This window comes from Conger conger, chromosome 18 (assembly GCF_963514075.1).
Source record: "Conger conger chromosome 18, fConCon1.1, whole genome shotgun sequence".
NCBI lineage: Eukaryota > Metazoa > Chordata > Actinopteri > Anguilliformes > Congridae > Conger > Conger conger.
In genome coordinates, this window is record NC_083777.1 from 23,934,969 (window position 1) to 23,957,275 (window position 22,307).

Here is a 22,307-nt window from a genome sequence, read left to right on the forward strand (position 1 = left end):
GGCTTATTATTTTGAGAAGCACCGTGCCATCCTCCCCCGTAGTGGTAAGCTTGCGAATTGTTTCTGGATGCGGCTCACCCTGTTTTATGGGACATAGGTCGGTGGAAAGGAGCGTTAGCTTAAGCAGCTATCGGCAAATCTGCAAGCAAACTGAATTTTCCTATCTGGTCAGATGTTTAGAGATATTTTTAGCTCAGTCCAGTGACTGTTATGCTTTTGAATTTCCTCCCGTTTAGTGCTGAGAAGACTTCCGATGACTCAGAGAAGCACAGTACTCACGGGAGTTCTGCAACGTGAGTGCACAGTGGCTCCTGTGCTCCAACGCATTCACAGCGCTATACTTGGTCATGGTGTGTGTGTGTGTGTGCGTGCGTGCGTTCGTGTGTGTGTGTGCGTGCATGTGTGAGAGAGAGTATGCGTGTGTGGGTTGGGGGGGAGGGAAGGGATATCTTTCATTTTTGCCAGTTGCAGAATTCCAGAGTGTACTGGGTCAAACAAACCCTCTCCCAGTCACATTAACACACACCCTCCCTCTATCCTTCCCTCTGTCTCTCCCACACTCCTGCTCTACCTCAAACCATCCCCCCCTCTCTTTCAAGCCCTCTCCCCCTTGCTCCGTTTCCTCATCTCCTGTAGGTCTGCAGGTCTCTGGCCTGAGCCTGCAGTCAGCCTGAAGACCGTGAGGGATGGTGACACACAGACACGCACACGGTCTCACAGAACGTACACTGAGCCTGCAGGCCAGAGCGGGGCCAGGGAGGGGCCAGGGAGGGGCCCAGGGAGGGGCCAGGGAGGGGCCAGGGAGGGGCCAGGGAGGGGCCCAGGGAGGGGCCAGGGAGGGGCCAGGGAGGGGCCAGGGAGGGGCCAGGGAGGGGGCCAGGTGCTGCAGTACTGTCAGTGCAGACAGCATTAGCATCTTTTCAACTTATCACACTAAAAAGCCGTTCACATCGTTACAAAAATAATACACGGGGACACAAAACCGCACACGCGTACATGCAAACGCATAGACTCGCTTCTGCTTTAATAAAAGTATGCATGAAGATCTCTATCAAGACTACACTGAGCAATGGAATGTGTTTCCCTACTGATTACTGATTGCGTTCTTGCAGGCAGAATGTGTCCAGCTCTCTCTGATTTCTCGTTGTTTCATAAGTGAACGCCATTCTTGACTACAAAGCACAATGTCTGAGAGTTGCTCTGAAGTCAGTGGCTGGTCCAGAATAATGCTTTTGTGTTCTCCCTCGCCTTTAGATGCCAATAGTGTGCTTTTGGGTCATTATCATGCAGAAATGTCAATGACAGTTTGAGATTCTTCCCAGGGCTTACGGTACGTAGGACGATTTCTAAAATTCTGACATGGGCACAGGGACCGGAAAGGTGTAGGAGGTGCAAAAGACGAGACGTTAAAACTGAAATGTACTCGCTGTACGGGGGTCCAGGATGGGTGTTTGGCATTTTTTCTTTTTTTCTTTCCCGTTACTCTGTAAAGTGTGTTTGTGAAAGTCTTCTGTAAAAAGCACTATACCAACAAACTACACAACGATGAATGAAGTGGACAACGATAACCGCAGCAAACTAAACAGAATCAAAACCTTCCAGAGCAGCGGTTTGCTGCATACGAACTCATTTGACCCGGCCGTGAATAGCTACAATAGCACACAGTAATGAAGAAGAGGAGAAATCCGGACATTTACACGGCCCCCTAAGCTGATAAAACACAAGCTTTCTGCCGCTCGTGCAAGTCTGTTCGCTAACGGCCTTGGGGGGGTGGTGGGGTTCTCGGGATAAAAACGGCTTTCGTCTTAAGTTCAAGCATCAGCGCGCCGGGGGCTGCTTGGCGTCGAAGGGGCTAACGTTAATTTCTTTTATTGTTCTGAAGGACCGGGGCCGTCATCAGTTAATGAAGATTGCGGAGCGGTTCTGCTAAAGGCAGCGAGGGGGTTTGCGATGCCAGGAAAGTCTTAGCTGAAAGCCCTTAAGTGCATTCCCCATCGCACAGGCCGGCCGTTGTGCCATGCATTTCAGGCTGAAAGGGGCTGTTGCATCATGAAGTGCTGCTCTACCCAAAAGGTGAAGGGAGGAGGCAAATTCGACTGGAGGGGCTTTGCGGCACCTGTTGCAGCGTGGCACACAAATACCTGAAAGGCGATTGGTCGCACAACGGGGGAACAAGGCCCTGCTTGTTTTGCGGGTAAGCTAATTCATTCGTCAGCTACAGCGGTCTCCGGTGCACAATGACTTGGTTTTCCACTCAGCCGGAGCGTAAACGCTAACCTCACGTCCGGGCGGTTCCTCGATCCAGACGGAGGCCTGAACACTAGGCCTTTGTTGCACCTACGCAGGGCAGGCGGCAGGACAAATTCTGCTTCAAGTGCACAGAAGATCTAGTGGCTTTTTGGGACAAATTCTTATTCCTTTACTTATTACAAGGAAACACAAGCGAGAGAAAGAAACTCATTTCGGGAGATATACAGCAGTTTGAAGAGGACTTTGTAGAGGAAAAATGCCTGCTTGTTCAATTTAGCCTGAAGAATTCTCATGCCTGCGAAAGAGACATACTGCTACGTCTGCGCTATAATAAGGATGAAGGACAACATCTAAAGAATGAAAATGGTTCAATTCCCCCTTTTACTCCTGCACTTACCGTAGAGAGGTAACGGATAGCGGCAATACCCAGACAAAGAAATGAAACCGCATGAAAGGAATAACAACCGTCTCGAGGTTAGGGAGCACTGTCAGGCGGCCTTTATCAAATATGTACTTGGCAGGTAATCTGGAGAAAAGAGTGCTCGTGAGTCAACAGGCCGGCTGAGTGCCGCGGCTGTTCGGCGGCCTGACAACGAGGGTCGCGGCGCTGGCGGGAAATGGACCCGCGAGATGGAAGGACGTCCACTCTCCCCTTAAGTCACACCATCTTGTTAATGGCCACTCGCCGGGCGCTCGGACTGGGAGCTCTCCTCCCCGGGGGGGCGAACGGCGTCTCTTGGTTAAACATGCCCTCAATCTCTCGCGGATCTGCTGTCACCCGCCGGGGGGGGACGATGTGCAATTTCGAAAACGGCTCTACTCGGGCCCGGCTCTCCGGAGGGAAGGGCTGGAATGACGACCGCGCTCAGGCTGCCCTGCCCCATCCCCGCTGGGTAACAGGGGGTAAAAATAGGACAGAAAGAGAAAGAAGGCCACGTGGGGGGTTAGCGGTGGGGGGGGGGGGGGGGGGGGGGGGCAGGCCTGGAGGCGCTCGGGATTTTCACAAATCTGTTCCCAAAATAAACAGAGGGCCACGGCCACACCTTCCACATCAACAGAGGGCTCAAATTCTCTCCCAAAAATGGCGGTGACCTTCCGTATTCACCGTGTTTTCGACTGAGGCGAATAGGACACAGCGGACGATGCGTACTTGGGGAATATGAAAAATAACTGTCAGAATATAAAACAGAAAAACCTGTCGATTGTCGGTTTCGCGGATAACAGCCGGCTTACGTCTGTCATCCCGAAGCGTCCGCTTAAAATGTAAATACCGTGACGGAGCCAGCATGGAAATAGCTGCCACTGTCTCCCAACAGCTGATCTCTTCATGACACCGAGGCTCACCCTCCCAAACAAGGCAAGCGTACGAACATCGCAATTTTTGAGAGAATTTGTCCCGACAGCTCTCTGTCAAAGATCATTCTGTACCGGGCCAGCAGCAACGGCACAAATTCCCTATATGGGAAAAAAATCCGGACAAGTTGCTCCGGGGCGGTCGGGGAAGGCGAGGAGGGGATTCTCGTACATGCGTGTGCGTCTCGAAAGGCCAAGCTCTTAAGAAACGCCTGGGAGTGAGTCAGCAGCCAGACCTGGAGTCCGCACAGAGCTCCAGTGGAGTTTGCTCATTACCGCGATGAGGCTCCGGGTGAGTCAGCATGCTGAAGAATTCTGTGTAATCGCACAATTTCATTATTTCTCCGTTTCCCCACCCACTCCAGTCCCCCCCACTCCCTTCGGCTGCCTCGCTTTCCCATCACAAGCTGTAAAAACCATTTCCCTCTTTTTTTTTCCTGGATGGGCTTGAAGGAGCAGAAGCGTCGTTTCCCACTCAAACAGGAATGACTCGTCTCCAAGCATTCCAGAGCGTTATTGATTAATCAGGTCCCGATGTACCGTAAGGACTGTGGCCTGTGTGTGTGTGTGTGTGTGTGTGTGTGTGCGGTTGGGCTCTGTCATGATGAAGAGGCTGCCTGTCTGTGTGTGGTTCTGTTTTCCATTGACAGGATTGACTCAGGGATCCTTGTGTCACAGTGACTTTTAGGATCTCCTGGTCTGTAGAGGGCCCTCTAACAGTGATTCCTGAACCAATCTTACTCCTTGTATTTGTGGGAACTGTCCAGGGGAAAGCGATCAGGATGGTTCACTAGGTACACTAAATCAAAACAAATAAACCACTACAAACCGTAATCCTTCACGAAATAATAAAAAGTTATGAACATGCAACCCAAATTAAGTACCGTAAAGACAGGGTAACAATGTCTGTTACATATTGCCAGGTTACATAACACAAGTTAAATGAAAGCGATAACAGTGGAATCCAAAGCAGGTGGAAGAACTTCCCAAACAGTACATCAGTAAACCTCAGGTAATTCACATCAAACGGTTTGTACATAGTTGCTGAGTAAAATAAATGACAGCATTCAAACATGAAGGGTAAACGAAAAGCATGCACTTACATGGCTTGGGACATTTCTGGCACTTGTGGAACCCCCAGGATGTGCCCACTGACCCACAGCAGTCCTCTTGTTTGGACAGGCCAGGCAGGGCCTTCCCACACTGGAATAAAAACAGAGGTCACGCGGAGGTCACGCGGAGGTCACATGGAGGTCACGGTGGTAACATATGCGCCCAACACCATGATTCGCAGGCACAGTCCCCTGGGAACCCCACTTCCCCGACAGCCATCGGCCAATACCATCACACAATGGTGGTCTGTCATTGCATCTCTCCATCGACACCATGCAGGCAAAAAGAGCACACAAGCGCACACTCAAATACACACACACAAGCGCACGCATACACACCCGTATCCACACACATATGCGCACACACACTCCAGCTTGCTCAAAAAATAAAGACAGAGGGCCACTCTGCCAGTGGCTCGAAGGCCTCATCTCTGAGCTTTAATTCACATGTAAGAGACAGAACGAATGGCTGCAATAAGACAGCTGCACACTGTTCCAACACACCGAAACACTGTTCCAACACACCGGAACACTGTTCCAACACACCGGAACACCTGTTCCAACACACCGGAATGTGTTCCAACACACCGGAACACTGTTCCAACACACCGGAACGTGTAGAATAATGTCTGCAATGCTGTTGTGGCACTGGTGATGTAATAAAAAAACACGATGATATGAACCCCTCTCGGAGAGGATTCTTTAAATATTACCCATGCTCTCTGGAAGTAAACCAACCATAACAGAGCACTGCAAAGAAATCCAAACTAGCCCAACGTGAGAGGATGTGCTTCAGTCGATTAGTCTTTGAGATTTTTGAGAATTTTCATAGCAATGCAGTGATATCAGGTGATTAGTCGTGACTAATAGTGATAACAGTAATTTAATAATCAAAGAAAACTTTGACGAAGAATGTGTTTTGGGGGAATCTGGCAGGCGTGTGTAATTACGCCGGTTGGTGGTGAGAGAGGAGAGCTGACAGGGCGCATCTTGCAGGCCCGATTTAAAACACACAAATACCCTCCCTGAGGGCGTTGAGCTGCACAGAAACAAACGGCAGGTCAGGAATCCGGCCCCACTCGAGCTCACTGAGCTGATGCGTTCCCCGAATGCCGGCCCCTCTCCCGCGAACCCGCTTTCCTGTGATCACCGGGGGGCAGTTCTGCGAGGCAGGGGGGGCAGTTCTGCGAGGCAGGCGGGGCTGGAGGGGTTCTGGTGGCCGGCATTACCGCAGAGGATCGGCGAGAAGGAGGAAGCACGGAGCTACCGCGGAAAACGAGATTCCTGATAAAACTCCGGCAGAATCGTTTCCAGCGTGAAAAATGGAGAGATCAGAAGTGAAATCAATAAGCATAGGGGGAGAAGATTCAAAGGATTAAAGGTTTAGCAAAAAAAGGTCCAAGGTCCTCCGGTTTCCTGTGAAAATTTCAGCCACAAAGTTTGGTTTCCAGTACAAAGAGGATTAATATAACCCCTGTCCTGGCTTCCACTTCTGCCACCAAAATGCCACATAGAAATCTTAGGATTTCACACCACCGTGAATGCGCACACTCTCTCTCACACTCTCTCTCACACTCTCTCACACACTCTCTCGCACACACTCTCACCAACCTGAGTCCCGCTGGTCTCCTGGAAGCAGCGGCCCAGCTGGCTCTTGGAGGACACGGGGTAGTGTTGGACGAAGGTCTGCTGGTGGGGGTAGACGGTCTGGCTCTGCTGGCCCTTCTGGCTGCTGCTCTCGGAGTGGTATGTGTAGGTGTGCCCAGTCTGCGCCCCGTTCACCTTCTGCCCATTGGAGTCCAGCTGGGAGACCTGGTGGATCTGCACCGAGGCCTCGGGAGGGTGCTTCACGTGGATGTTGACGATATTCGGGCCGAACTTCACTGGGAGGGCGTGGGACGATGAGGATAGCCAAGGAAGAGACAGGAAATTGTTTGGCGGCGTTACAAAGCAGACGTGTTTTTTTCCGAGAACAAGTGAAGGACTGTTGTCTGTTAAACGCTTCCAGATTTAAAAGCTGGGAATTAAGTGAAAAACAATTAGCATTACAGACATTCAATAGACAGTTTGTTTAATGCTGGAAACCGCAGTCCTCTGAGAAAAGCCATATGTCATTACTCAAGGCATACAGTATCAGTCAGCAACTGTCTGACCAGTTCCTGTAGCAACTTCAGCCTCTAAACCTCCAGCTAAAGAAGTAAAATAATTACAGGCAGTACCAGATACGAAAGCCATTAAGAAACAAAAGAAATTCCTGAATACTGCTTGCTTTTTGAACCAAATAATTATTTTGGGGGATTTTCGCCTTCGAAGCGGGATTTGTTTTGTGCAACTTCAACATATTTGCAACATCTGGGATTTTTTTATGCCGTGTTTGACATTATGGTGGGACCTAGGTGTGGTCCTTGAGGCACCCCTTACCTTGGCTTTGTCCGCCTCCATAGGTGAGCGGGAGTGTGTGGGTGGAGTGGACCTGCGAGGTTTGGCCGTTGCCGACGGACACCTGCTGGGTGTGGTGTTGCCGGGCGCCGTTGGGCAGGGTGACCTGACAGAACTTTCCTGTGAAGTTGGGTGGGCACTGGCACCGGTCACGGGAGCTGCACTTCCCGCCGTTCATGCAGGGCAGATGGCAGACCACTGAAGGAGGAGAACACCCGGCTTTAAAACCCTGGCCCCGCGCACACAGGGCCAACATCTGGCAGCTACAAATTTCACACTCATCGCGTCGACTGACAGACTCCTGGACCGGCCCGTGACTCATGAGTATCACAGCTAAACCCCCGGCTTATGTGAATCATTCCACTTCAACAAGAAGAAAATAATACAATTATTTAGTGTTTTAGGCTTTAGTGGGCTTTTGTAGGCCGGGCCAAGTCAAAACCAGCCCCTCACACCCCTCAACCGACTCTCTGCTACTCACAGTTGTCATCACAGCCCACGCCCCCACACACATTTTCTCCCCCCAATTTGGAATTCCCAGGCACATTCATTTTACCAGCGCTCACTGCCACAACCGCCGCGGTTGGGCGGAGAGGCCAGATGAGTGAATGCGCTCATCGGCAGAACGTGATGCCAGCCGTTCTTATCGCGCCGCGGCCGGGCACGCACAGACGTGAGTCAGAGGAAGACCCTTCCCGTGCTGCCGAACAGGTGGATCTGCGGGGGCCGGGCCGACCAGCTGAAATGACACACGGTTATTTCGGCTGAGTGAACCCCCCCCACCTCTCGCACCGCGCGCCCCCCCAGAGACGGTGCCCTAGCAGGACGAGACACACGCCAGCCCTGCCAGCGACGCTTTGTTCTAACTTGTTCTTTGAAATTTCTGGGAGGCAAAAAAAAAATGAAAAAAGAACCTGGATCCAGACAAAGCACTGGAACAAGAGAAAGTTGTTTACGGAGCTTGTGTTACACTTCACAATTTGTCATTGTCGCCCCAAACATTACATAATTTGTCTGTAGTCTTGCTGTCTGTGCGGAAAGCGCAATGTGTTCTTTCGCTCTGCGGAGGAAGAAGCCCCGCCAGACCGCAGCGGGGAAGACAGATGGATCGGGACCAACGGGAGCAAAGTTGTACAGTGAAGGAAAACAGCGCCGCGGTCTCCCGGGCTTCCGACCCCATCCCGCTTCCAGAACGATGTCCGAGCGCTGGCCAGCCCGGGCAGTGGGGTCCTTCTGTCCGTACTCGGTGCACGCGTGACACTGAGGCGTCCGTCACGCTGCCCGTCACGCCTTAAGACCCCGGTAACCCCCTGCTAATTAAGGAGGCTGGACATTTATTCATTTATCGTCTGCAGGTTTTTTCTGTGCTGACAGTTCTGCGCAGTTTCTCCTCACAGGGAGGTCAGAGGTCAGAGAGTGTGTGATTTACAGCATCCAGAGTTTACAGCCAGGGGCGCCTTCGCGCAAGCAGGTGCTGGAAGAGGCCACTCCACGTTTAAGGAGTGGGAATACCATATACCAGCGCTACTCAACTCTACGTCCTGCGGGCCCGCATTTCCTCCTACAGTACGCTACACCACCTGATTTCGCAAATTATTTTACCTGCTTGGTTCAGATAAGCTAATTCGTGAAATCAGGTGTTGTAGCGCAAGGCTGAAGCAAATGCCTGCAGACAGTGCGGCCCGCAGGACGTGGAGTTGAGTAGCGCTGCCAAATACTGTATATATACACACACTATACCATATAGAAGTAATAGCCAGGATATGAGGCTTTTACAGTGCTATACTGCAATTTTCAGACCTTGTATCTCTCTCCTTCTCTCTTTCTCCCTCCTTCTCTCACTCACTCTTCCTCCCTCTCCTTCCTGTCTCTCTCTCTCTCTCTCTCTGCGCATTGTCATTCACCCAAAGCTTATTCATCCACAAAGGAATTTCCTCCACAGCCCCGGCTAGTCTCCACACGCGGGGACTGCACCGTACCACACTCCCCTTATGGCAGAAGAGAAGCCATATTTATCAGAAAATGGGGGGAGGCGGGAGAATGAGAGAAGGTATCAGCATTAGAACGTTAGCTGCACGATTCTGGCAGCAATTTTCAATAATTGCAGGATGAAGGACGTCTTGTGGAAAGGTTTGTTGGTGAGTCGTTGTTAAAAAAAAGAAAAAGAAAAAAGAAAAAAGAAATGTGTAAGGAGAAGAGCAATGGGGGGAACAAGATCCCCCTGTGTGTTTGAAATATGTGTCGGTGGCATGCGGGCAGGGAGTATAAATCAAACTGTTACCCTGGAGACGCTCAGCAGACCGAGATTGAGGGGACAGGGGGGTTCCCTCAGCAATCCCCCCCCCCCCCCCCCGGGCAGACGGGACCCCAGCTGTGGTTAAATACAGAGGGGGACTGTGGAGTTTAGTCCCCTGTCTGACTGCAGGAATCGTCACTTTCCACCGCCCATAACTACAGGAACCTCGCGAAACCACAAGCGAATTGCCCTGACTGAGTGAGAGAGAGCAAGCTAACCCCCGCCTTTCGCTATCCCGTTACACGGCGTAGAAAAGCGACGTCAAACTACGGCTACGGAGGAGAGAAATTCCTGGAAGGTGCATCGCGTAATGTCACACGTTTACGTAAGTGCAGCATAATCGTGCCATTCGATACGGCTTAAAGGCAGACGGACGCGGCCCCGACGTCGGATTTCAAAAGCGAAAAACGGTCAAATTTGAAGAGGCCCCCCGTGTAAATCTAGATGGCATTCATGGCTGATGGCGAACCAGTCAGAATCCTGCCCATATGAGGGAGATTACCCTCCTGTGTTTGAAGATCAGGGACATTCATGCCTGCACATAAAAGCACGTTCACGTCTGACTTCCACTCGACTGAAACGGGTAAGCGCAGGGAAGCTCCCGCCCTGCCATTCTCACTGAAGATAAATATTTGAAAAGCGCAGTAAATACGAAGAGGGACCGTATTTATACCGGCGGAAACATGCGGCGTAAAAAACTACAAAGCCAAAAGGTATGAATCACGTACACCGACAGTTAAAATATAGTCAAAACACGACAAAAAGGCAAATATTTTCTGGATCCTTCATCGCAGAGTTACGAGAGCGCGGCGGGAGCTGGCAGGCTGCGAGCGGGGCCTAAGCACAGCTTGATGAGTTCTGTCAGTCGATGAAAAGAAATCGTCTGGAAAGCAAAACATCTCGGCGCCCGCCCCACGTTACGATACCAAACCCTTCGCCGATGCCGAAAATCATCGTGTGCGCTCTGCGCGACGCGGCGGGTCTCCTGACCAGCGCTTCCCGCGCCGCGGCTCGATGGCGACGCCCGTTAACGAGCCCGACCGACCACTTCTCTCCGGCCTCGGGCCTGGCCAATGCAAACAGCGCCGGGCCGAGTGACATCATCACAGAGAGATCAGCGGCGGCCGCGACAAAGACAGTAATGGCGCAGCGGCAACCTCCCGAGAAAAAACACGACCGTGTAAACAGCCTTTCCGACGGAGAGCCCGCAGGCCTACATCAAAGCCGGCTCAGCTCAGAGTGTTTTGGGAAGAGCTGCAGAGCGGAGATGTGCCACTCTTTTCGAGAGGACTGCGTTCTGGCAGGGGGGCGGGGGGGGGGAGCCCTGGATCCTCAGTGGTGACTCGTAATAAGGGGTGTAATAAATCTGTTTCCCCCCAAAACCCCTCATTACGGCGGGAATAACACCGTTCACAGGCTCCCCCCCCCCAGCCCGGCTCACACCGCCAGCTCTTCGCCGTTTGAAGTCCTCGCTCAACCTGCCAGACCAAAGCCCCATTTCAAGGCCTGATTTGTGTAATTAGGGGGCAGCTGGAGTTTAGCGCATCAGGTGCTCTCCGAGAGGTTCAAGTCGAGTTTTTAGAAAGTATAATAATAGAAAGAACGGCAAGTACCTACCTGCTTATCACACATGGAAACAAATGGTGAGAAAATACCAGGCCAGAGAAACTGTATTGTCCTGTAGTCTCCTGCATTGTATACTTCAAACAGTTTCCACAAGTGACTGTTGGGTTTTTATTTTTTACAGGGATGGCGTCAAGGCTTCCAAGCTCAGACACACATATCCGGAAGACTCTAAGGGGCAGCGTTAGCATTGCGGGCTAACTCAGGACGGCTAGTCACCCAGCCACACGGCCAACCACAGTGTCAACATCAACAGGAGAAATGCAAGCAATGACAATTAGTATCAGTATTATTATTATTATTAATAATATTATTATTAAAACTGCTGCAGATCAGGAGTGAGTGAGAGAGAATGAGAAAGATATGCCACAGCACAGTTATCGTGCGACAGGTGATATCCACCTGGAACGATGGAGGAGTGAGCAGAAACTCAAGATGGCGTACCAAGCGTTTACATCAGCCAGCGTCAAGGCTGCTTTGGTGTACACAGCGTGCCTAGGAGGGATTGGGTCAAACACACTCCTCAGTTTCCTGCCTATCTCGGGTTCTCGTGGGGCCCCTCCAGGAGGCTCCCGGGAGGTTGGGGAACTGGAGGCCTACAAACGATTTGGGGGTAAACGACCTCCAAACCCCAGTTGTTCAGGATACGCTCATTACAATGCACCAGGCGTCGGCCCCCGCTACTAATCACACTCTCCGACAGCGGCGGAGGAGTCATCTTGCCGCGGAGAGTAAACAAGCCGCCATAATTGCGGACGGCAAAGTGAAAGATTACAGCGCGAAGGCAGAGGAATGTCACCACAGCGGCAGGCCACTCAGTGCTCCCCTCACGTCTGAACGGAAACCTGCCATGAATCAAAAAAAAGAAGAGAAAGAAAAAGTCTACGTTCTACTCATTTATTTTTTACTGTTTTCAACCGAAGACGCACAGCTTTTATGCCGGAGTGTGACAAGCCACCGCGAGCTAGCAATAAGGCAGTTTGCGGAACAATCCGGAAACGTCGCGGAAGAAGCTACGAGACGTTTCAGTTCACGATCAGCCAGAGTAACCGGGGGGGGGGGGGGGGGGGCGAAGACCTCGTAAATTAATCAGCGAGAAACCGACAAACCCGTCCCCCCCGAACAGCAGTGCCTAAATCCACCCGACGAGCGGGCGAGGGGTATCCCAGCATCCCCCGCTCCTCTGTGATACCGGGCGTAAATGTTTAATGGAGGGGCTGCTTTGCATGCGGGATGTGGCCGAGCAAGCGGCTCATCCGTCATCCAGGAGGAGCCTGGGAGCGCGCTCATTACCGCGGTGGGGGCTAGGGGGATTGGCTGCAGCGCAAACAGGGGATCTCACGTGATTTGCTGCAGCGCGAAACGGGCTATCACGCGATTGGCTGGGGCGTAAACAGGGGCTGTCGCAAAATTGGCTGGGGCACGAACAGGGACCGTAGTGCCATTGGCTGTGGTGCGGGCAGGGCTTGCCACACGATTGGCGGGGGCGTAAACAGGGGCTGTCACATAATTGGCTGGGGACGAACAGGGGCCGTAGCGTGATTGGCTGCGGTGCGGGCAGGGCCCAACCACACGATTGGCTGGGGTGCAGGCAGGGGAAGCCACACGATTGGCTGCGGTATGGGCAGGGCCCGCCTGATGAGATTTAAAGACGGGCGTGTGGGTTGCCGAGGGCGTGCGGTTACAGGGTGGGCAGACTGTCGCGCGCCGGGGCAACCCGAGACGACGGACACGAGGAGGCGTTTACTGCGGTTACTGCACACCCCACCGCCCCCCCTCCCCCGCAGGGGAACACAGAGAACACGCAACTCTGCTTCCCCCTCTCCGCTTGGCAGACACACAGACAGAGAGGTGAAAAACCTAAAAAACTAAACCGGACAAAAAGTTGGAGGGAGAGATGACAGCACAGTGATTGTAAACTAACGAGATCTGACAGGGAGGAAATGACAGCTAGCAGAGGAGTACTGGACTCCCAACTCCAGCACCATATAAGGCCAGCGCTGCACACTCCATAAACTCCCCAGCATGCACCTCTGCTGGCTGGACCTAGACTGGACCTCCATCCCCACGCCAAACCCCCCCTCCCCCACCCACATCCCTCTTTATTTTAAAGATGTGATCTCAGTGAAACCTCAGGGATTCAGTAAACCTCTGGGAGGTGTCTGGCAGAAGTGCTGGTCCTGTCCCACACAGACAGTAGGGGAGGCTGCCCCTCCAGAACCTCCCCTGCCTCCCCTGCCGACCGGCCACACACCTGCCCACTCCTGAGGACCAGTGCAGCCCCAAGAGCTCTCAGACATCTAGTTACCCATGAGCCCCCAAATCCTGAAATCCAAAACAAGAGTAGGGGAGGAACACATTAAAGGCACCAATGAAAGTGAAGGAGACTTGTGGGCGGAGCACCGGTGATTGGCAGGTGCTGGGCGACGGGAAATGATCAAGCGATGCTTCTATGATCCTAATATCTGACCGTGGAAATGGGTCTCCTTTCCTCGCTCCCTATCCTCGCGTTCTCCGATGAGTGGAGTTAGGAGCCAGGAAACTAAGTGACTGGAAAGAGCCCCAGGTTGTCGAGCGAACCGCAGATGCCCCAAAAACCTGCCAGTGGCTCCACGTGTCACACTGGCCAGGCATGACATCAGCTGGAGGGGTTCCCGAGAGACTCCGCCTTGAAGCGTGTAAATCAGCAGGAGGCCGGAACCAATGGCCAGACTAATCGATGAAAAAAAACAACGCTGGCCAGACTCATCAATGGAAAAAGCATCGCTGGTCAGACTCAACAATGAAAAAAAAAAAAAAGTAATGCTGGCCAAACTCATCGATTAAAAAAACAATGCTGGCTAGACTCAACAATGGAAAAAAAATAATGCTGGCCAGACTCATCGATTAAAAAAACAACGCTGGCCAGACTCAACCATGGAAAAAAAATAATGCTGGCCAGACTCATTGATGAAAAACACAAACCAGATTCATTGGTGAAAGAAATACGTCAAATTGGGACTTGGTTCCAACATTATTCCGCTCCTATTTTATGGCATTTCAATTGTACAGAGATTTGGGGAAAGGATGCCCCCCCCCACCCCACCCCCTCCTTTACATTCAACCCATTCTTCCCTACCCCGGGGAACGAAGACAAACACTCAATCAGCAGTGCCTGCTGAGATCCTGAAGGTATGCATAAAATCACACTTGTACCTCGCCCTGGATGAATGAGTCACAAATCACACAATAACTTAAGCGCTTTCTAAATCTGCTAATAGGCCTTAATTGACTAAGTGCCTGAGGCAGTGAGGGGGAGGCTCTGCCCTCTTCATCATTGGGCAAGTCTGCTTCCCTCCGAGGCAGTAACCTTGTGAAGGGCCGCGAGGCGTGGCATTGTAGAAAATGTGCCGTATAAATAAATAATTTGGAGTTGACCTTGCTCCGCGTCAATTGTGTGTGACCGTGGCGTAACGAAAAAATATAAATGGGGTGTTTAAATCAGCTGTTCACATTCAGGACCCGGGCTCACAGCGCAAATACCCCGGCGCCGGCTACTGGCAAAATATTTAATCCCGGAACATGCCCTTGTATATCACTCCCGGATACTCCGTTGCCTTGGTGACCTGAGAGGGAGTGCGGCTTGCCTGCCTCGACAGGTACGCCGTGACGACGTGTTGCCAGGTGCTCCCGAAGTGACGGGAATATGGAACAAGCCCCCCCCCCCCCTTTCCCTCGGCCCTACACTGTGACTCCAGATACGCGCAGTGTTCTAAATTGTTGTATTTGTATTCAAGTGTAATTTGTGTACACGCACCTGAGGAATGTATTTATCTGAAAGCATTTTGTACATACTATTAGATACCTCTCCACCACCTCCAGTTTGTGGTACAAAGATCGATTGTATTGTGTTTTTTTCCCGAAACGTGTGCCCTCCGTGTCGCCATGCCCTGCCACTGCGCACCGACGTTCATGACCGCAGGATCGGACCGCGCTTAACCCCGTCACTGCCTCACTCGACTGAGAGAGATTAAGGCCAGCTGAGAACCAACCGCCACCGACGACCAAAACTGCCGCCATTTCAGCAGGACACAGGAAAACCCAGTCTCAGTCAAAACAGCGCTTCGCTAACATAAACTAAACACCCGTATCGCCAAAATTACACCTCTCCGTATGTAATGACTCAAACCTCAAAAGACATTTCTCCGGCACTTTGATTTTCGGCGCTACTGTAAAGTTGGCGGGCGGCATCACAGCCAAGCCACAGTTAGGGAGTCCAGCACAGCGCATCCCGTAAGTCCTATCATCAGAAATAATGGAAGCCACCAATCCGCTCGGCTATCGCTACACGCGAGAACCCATGAATAAAACAGCGCGCTTCTTTGAGGATTTCCTCCCATACATCAGAAAGGAATGAGCAGGGAGGCCACAAGGCCAGGCCCAGCGCTGCTGAGAATGACAAAGCAGACAGGGCTGTATGTTTGTGCTGCTGATGAATAATGCTGCTCTGCTAAATCATTCTGCACCACAGGAAGAGCCACAGCACGGTGATTTGTGTGATATTACTGGCTATCCAAAAGTCCCCCTGCACCCCTCAACCCCCCACACACAGAGAACACACACACACACACACAGACAAATATACATACGACACAGAAATGCAGAAGCACACACACACACACACACACATACACACAAACACTGAGAACAAACACACAGGAACACGCACACAGACAAACATACATATGGAAATATGCGGATTCACACACAAAAACACAGACTGACACACGCACACACACATATGAACATACACAGACACACACAGACCAACACACACATGGATACAGGCAGACACACACATAGATAGACACACACACACTCTCCTTTACACTCTCTCTATATATATATATATATCCTCCGACTGTGTTCACTAACTAGTACAAACTTATTTCACACGAACGCACACCTGCCATTTTAAATCAGTCAGGTAGGAGGTGGTAGAAACTTACTATAGTATGAAATCTGAATTGAATATCAATTATTACCCATTCATTATTCTCCTGACACACGCACACACACATATGAACATACACAGACACACACAGACCAACACACACATGGATACAGGCAGACACACACATAGATAGACACACACACACTCTCCTTTACACTCTCTCTCTATATATATATATATATATATCCTTCTCTCTCCCTCTCTCTCCCTCCCTGTCCCTCTCTCCCTCTCTCTCCCTCTGTCTCTTTCCCTCTTTCTCTCCCTCTCTCTCCCTCCCTCTCTCTCGCTCTCTCTCTCCGTCCCTGTCTCTCTCTCTCTCCCTCTGTCTCTCCCTTTCTCCCTCTCTCTGGGTGACAGCATTACAGCATTAATTCCTTGGCCAGTATCGGAGCCGTATCTGAATGGAATGTGACTTGTTTTTGTTCTTTCCGCAGGCCCGTGTTAAAGGGCTGGAGACACAAAGCTTAGTTCCATATAAGGGCCTGGGCCAGGTTAAGGCCTCGACACAGCCACTTACAGTAAGTGTGCGGCAGAGAGAGAGAGAGAGAGAGAGAGAGAGAGAGAGAGAGAGAGAGAGCGCACAGCCTGAGTGCACTTCTTATTTATTTCACTTTCTTGTTATGAAGAGTAGCTCTCTGGCAGATGACAAAATAGCTCCTCGAACCTTTCCTTAAATAGAACGGACTCGATTTGGACTGAAACAACATTTGCAGCGAGGATCCATTAGGCTCCCGTTTCCACAGACTACACATAAAAGTATCAACAGAAAATAATAATTTGAGCACCGTTTTACATTTTGCTGAATTTGAAGAGGACCAGTGAAATAACAATGAGTAATGCGCATTCACTTCCATACGCATAATAGCCGGTCCCCATGCCTGGCAGTGCAATTTATGTAGTTTCGATGCATTGGATAGCCGCATCCGTCGATTGGACAAGAATTCAAATTTCTGTAAGCTCAAAATTCTGACTCTTATATATAACATGTCAAGCACTTGCTCTCCTTTTTAAATGTTTTAATACACCTAGCATAGCCTGGTGTACAACAGACTAATCTGGGGACCTGACCTACCTCATACACTCCCACGACCGATTCTGTGTCCCAACCCATAGTTAAAGAAAAACTATGTAAAGCACTTTATAACGGATTCTGACTGTACATAATTATTAAGCCCTTGCATGCCACAGCCAATACATGTAGTTCTGACACCTCATCTCCATCCTCTGTCCTCTACCGTTCTCGTGTTTCAAACAGCGTTTCAGCCTCCGACTGTGTTCACTAACTAGTACAAACTTATTTCACACGAACGCACACCTGCCATTTTAAATCAGTCAGGTAGGAGGTGGTAGAAACTTACTATAGTATGAAATCTGAATTGAATGTCAACTATTACCCATTCATTATTCTCCCTGAATTTACTTTTCAAATTCCTTCAAGCTTCTGTTCTGTATGTCAAACTGTATGTGACAAAACACTACACAAACTCCTCTTAGAGACGATGGAGACTCCACTCTTTCCTGAGATGCTGCGTTGGCCGCAGGTGTTTGGGGGGCGCGGGGGGGGTACTCACCCACTCTGAAGTTGGGGGCGGTGAGCGTGTCAGTGGCGTGGCCGTTCTCGCTGATGATGGTGGTGGTGTTGCCCTTCTCACAGCTGTTCTGGCACTTCCTCCCATTGCAGGTGACCTTGCAGATGGTGGGGGTGAAGACCACCTTGATGCGGCCCGTGTGGTTCCCCACTGCCAGCCAGGACGCCCAGGAGAGGAACAGGAGACACGTCAATTTTGTATCCATCGGTTACGCCCCTCAACGCCGACCAACCTTTCCTGAAGGCCGGCCTCAACAGTTCAAGTAAAAAAAAAACTTGTTTCACAAGTACTGCGGTTCCCCGTTTCTTTCCCTGTCTTTATCTTTCCTTTACGTTCTCCCTCTCCTCTCCTTTCCCTTTCTCTCTCTCTCTCTCTCTCTCTCTCTCTCTGCTCCTGAATCCGGCGGCGGCTTCTGAAACACCAGCAGGAATAAGACGAAGAAAAAGAAAGGAAAAGGTTCAGCAAACAAAACTCTGGGACGCAGTCCAACTCCTCATGGACGACTGCAGCTCCCTGAGAGTGGGTATTAGTCGATCACAATGCCAGGCTTTATTCTGCGCTGGATGAAGAGTGGGCATGGCAGCCTGGCCTGGGGCCTCCTTCTCCCCCTCTACCTCCTGGGCCCGCCACGCTGGGCAGGGCCAAATCCCCGGTCCCTCTGAAAAAACCCTCTCAACCTGGCGCGTCCCAGAGATCGCAGGACCGTCTCCGAACAGCGCTTTTGCGGGGAGGAAGCCACTGCTGCCCGCATCACCTAAAAAAGCCGTCCACCCCAGCCCCGCCTCGCCCCTCCCCTCCTCTCCGGTCCCAGGCCCATCCCTCAGAAGTGCTTGGAGAGGCACTGTCTCCAAACATCTGTCTTGGGTCTCCTGCATCACACACCACAGGAACACGTTCCAACCTCTTCCCTTTCTGTTCTGTTTTTTTTTTTTTCTTTTGAGCCCAGTGACGCAAGTCGCTGCAGACAGCTTCTTTCCTCTCCTACTCTTTCTCTTTCTCTCTCTCTATCCCAAACACACAACTCTCTCTCTCTCTCTTTCACTCTCCCCCTTTCCTTCCATCTCTCTCTCTCTCTCTCACTCTAGTTCCCCTTCACAGCTTCTTGGCAGCTCCCCCGTCCCACCCCCGAATGCCCGGATTCCTGAGCTCTCCGTTTCGCCTGCGGTTGTCAGCTGTTCACACCAGACAGCGGGGAGAAGCGGGGACAGCAGCCAAAAAGTCGTTAGAAAAATGAGCAGGCTGGTCTGGTGTGTCGGAGCGCTTTTTCACCCGTCTCGAACTCCTGAGAGGGGGAGCTAAGTATTCAATAATGCTGCGAGATCTTTGACAACAGTTGTGCATTCCGTCCTCGGTAAATGTCAACTAGCTTCTTCGCTTGGAGTCGACTTTCATCATTTCTTGTTGGATTTAATAGGTTTTTGGTTAATAAAACCAATTTTTAATGAGATTTTACATCATTTTGTGAAATAAAAGAAATACGATTTGGAATCGGATATGGTTTTTGGGATTTAATTTGAGAAAATATTGTTGCTGTGACTGCTATTATCAAAGCCTCTTGAAATTTCACTTTTTTTAACAGGGCAATTAAACCTTGAACTGTGTTGAATGCATTTATAACGTAAAAACTGAGACAATTCTCAACAATAAATGAACAGAATGAAAACCCATAAAATAATAAAAAATAATAATGGAGAATTTTTTTTTTCCCCACCTGCCTGTGCCTTGGAGACCCAATAAGGTTTCAGGCTGCATTCTGGCCTCGAACCTGCCTGTTGGAGTTCAGAAACACACAACACGAGAATCCTTTCTATTGCTCCTGACTGCTGAAATAAGCCACCCTTTTTTTTACCCATAATCCCATGCATCGCAGACAGCTCCTGTGTCTGGGGCTCCTCTTCCCTCCCCAGCGTGTCTAACATCGCCTCACCTCACCGTGCCAAGTGGACAAACTACATTCAGAAACCGTCCAAACTTCTGAGACCCTCTCCCAGAAACCTGCAGCAGCGAGCACCGCAGAGCCAATCGGATCCTCTCCTGCCATCCGTGACCTCTCCGCTACTGACGGGCCGTGGCACGTGACAGGGGAGGTGTGAAAGCCCGGCTCCAGTAGCGCATCCCCTCACCCGGAGGTCTAACCAGGGCTGTAGGCTGACAGCCGCTCCCCCCCCCCCCCCCCCCCCCCCCCCCCCAGAACCCTGGCCGTGTTCCACATCACCCTCAGCTGCTCCGACACGGGCCGGAACAGGGAGTCCCCCGTCTCGGTGGTGAGAAGACATGCCCCCCCCCCCATCAGGAGCTCCTCACAGACGCATCAGATGGCTGTGCACAGCATATGGGCAGGGAGCTCTGTGGGACGTCTCCAGTGAAAGAGACATCAATCAGCGCTAGGGAAGCCAGCAGGGGGAGGGGAGGAGGGGAGGGGAGGGGAGGGGGGGGCGGTTCTGGTTCCGCTCACGTCCCCTGGTGAGTGGGGGGGGGGGGGGGGTAACGGGGGGGGGGTAACGGGGGGGAGTCTGAGGAAAAGCCCCGCAGAAGAGCCCGTCAGGCAGCTGTGACAGGAGCCCCACGGGCCCACGTTCGCCATACGGCCGGAAAATTGCACATCGCGCTGCGAGCCTCCGCAGGGACGGAGAGAGAGAGGGAGGGAGGAAGAGAGAGGGAGAGAGACAGAGAGAGAGGGAGAGAGAGGGAGAGAGGGAGAGAGAGGGAGAGAGACAGAGAGAGAGGGAGACAGAGAGAGGGAGAGAGAGGGAGAGAGACAGAGAGAGGGAGAGAGACAGAGAGAGGGAGAGAGACAGAGGGAGAGAGGGAGAGAGAGGGAGAGAGACAGAGAGAGAGGGAGAAAGAGGGAGAGAGAGCGAGGAAGGGAGAGAGGAAGGGAGAGGGAAAGGGAGAGAGAGAGGGAGAGAGAAGGACAGAGGGAGGGATGGGTTTCCCACTGTTGATGGCGGGGCCCAGTGGACATGCCGTGCTGTGCAGCTCGTGGTGAGGAACGGGCCGACAGAGGGCGGGTCGAACCTCGCCGCTGCGCAAACATCTCCCAGCATGCAGCAGGGCACCACCCACCAACAAGACATTACATCACCCCGTCTGTTCGCTGTGCTGGAGGACCATCGGCACGGCGGTGCGCCCGTCCTGTGGCACATCAACACCGGCGGGTTTCACTGCTTAATGAGCGGTAACCGGTCTCCCCAGGGGGGGCACTGAGCTGGTGAGACGTGAGCTATCCAGCCACAAAACAACACACAACACCTTCTGAGCCGTGGTCTCTTCTCTACGAGTTACCCTCTGTGCTTTCTAACCATCCGAATAAACCCAAAATAAATACGAAAAGGAGGGCAGACTGTCCTGTCCTTTAAAAAACATTTTTTTAAAGAGATGGCACCACTGGACTGCTTAAGGGGAGTTCCAGGCTGTCTCCGCTGGTCAGGTGTGAGTGCAGGACCGGTGGCTTGGTGGCTTGGCCCTGTGTTTCAGTACCTTTCGGTTAAGAGACCCAGCTGTGTCAGCAGCTGGCTGGGACCAGGAGACCACAGCGATGTGACGCAACGGGCTTCGCGGTGCCAGGGACAGGCTAATTTGCCTGGGGTTTGTCAGGGATCCACTGCATTAGTGCCTCCCAGTAGACCCGACCCGGCTACCAGCTGCTGGGTGAGAGAGACAGGAGCCACCGAGAATCAGCGCTGCTCTGTGGTACCGATGCGTGATCTGCAGGCGGGGGCAGTGACAGAGCGCACACACGCGTGGCACCTCCTCAACCGCCAAAAAAACGGCCGGTACAAAAACCGCCACACTTCCAACCTTCCCCAAAATTTAAACCCGCTGTCGGATTTCCAGTTTAAACTCTGTTCCCTCCGCTGGAATGTGTGGCCTTCAACCAGGATCTGAGCGGTGAGAACAGGCCTGAGACCACGGCCCCGAGGCATTGTGGGAAGGGGGGGGGGGAGGTATGAGCGCACTAGCCAGAGAGCGCTGTTGTGTCTACAGACACAGCCCATTAATAGCGCTGTCAACGTGAATCCACTCCGCAATGTAAACACCGCCAGGCAGGGGGAATGTCCGGGGGAACGCGAAGTCTGCCTTTTTATTGACATTCACATGTATAAAGCATCACATAAAATTCTCAAATATTTCAAATATTTATTATGTCTCATAACAAGAGCAAATCCGCCGCCGGTTATGTCATTCATACATAACGCGCTTCGTTTGAGCTGCTGATATTCATACGTGTATATTAAACACCCATACATACACACAGAAGGGCATAATATGCTTTATTAAGTCTATTTAAAGGCGCTTACTAACTCTACACCCGTACTGTAGATCCTGCAGCCCAGAGAAAGGCAGAGCTGGCGTTTGATCTTTAGCGTAGCGTGCCCCTTTAGCGTAGCGTGCCCCTTTAGCGCAGCAGACGTTGGGTATTCGCGGGCGCTCTCCGCATTCACGCACCTCGGCAGCGCCATTTAGCGACGGAGGGCTTCGCCGTTCAGTGACAGTTTATCGCCTCGCTCTGTCATTTCATTTTCGCGCACCCCCCCCGCCTTTATCTAAAATTGCCCTGTGAAAAAGAGGCTAATAATTCATTTTCGACAGCATGGTGCAGCAGGCAATGTTTAAGTCTTTACGGCATTACCACTGGGGCTGTAATTTGA

General features: G+C 51.6%; 1 protein-coding gene across 4 annotated transcripts in view; it reads right to left on the reverse strand.

The window, feature by feature from the left end:
* ltbp1 (latent transforming growth factor beta binding protein 1) overlaps positions 1–22,307 on the reverse strand; it is a 124,633-nt gene that overhangs the window by 70,839 nt on the left and 31,487 nt on the right. For all 4 annotated transcript variants that reach the window (XM_061227503.1, XM_061227502.1, XM_061227504.1 and 1 more), the window contains exons 5-8: positions 17,638–17,805; positions 7,137–7,352; positions 6,327–6,598; positions 4,707–4,806 (exon numbers count right to left, since the gene is read on the reverse strand). In XM_061227503.1, the coding sequence (XP_061083487.1) occupies positions 4,707–4,806; positions 6,327–6,598; positions 7,137–7,352; positions 17,638–17,805 (756 nt within the window). The remainder of the gene's footprint in view (positions 1–4,706; positions 4,807–6,326; positions 6,599–7,136; positions 7,353–17,637; positions 17,806–22,307) is intronic.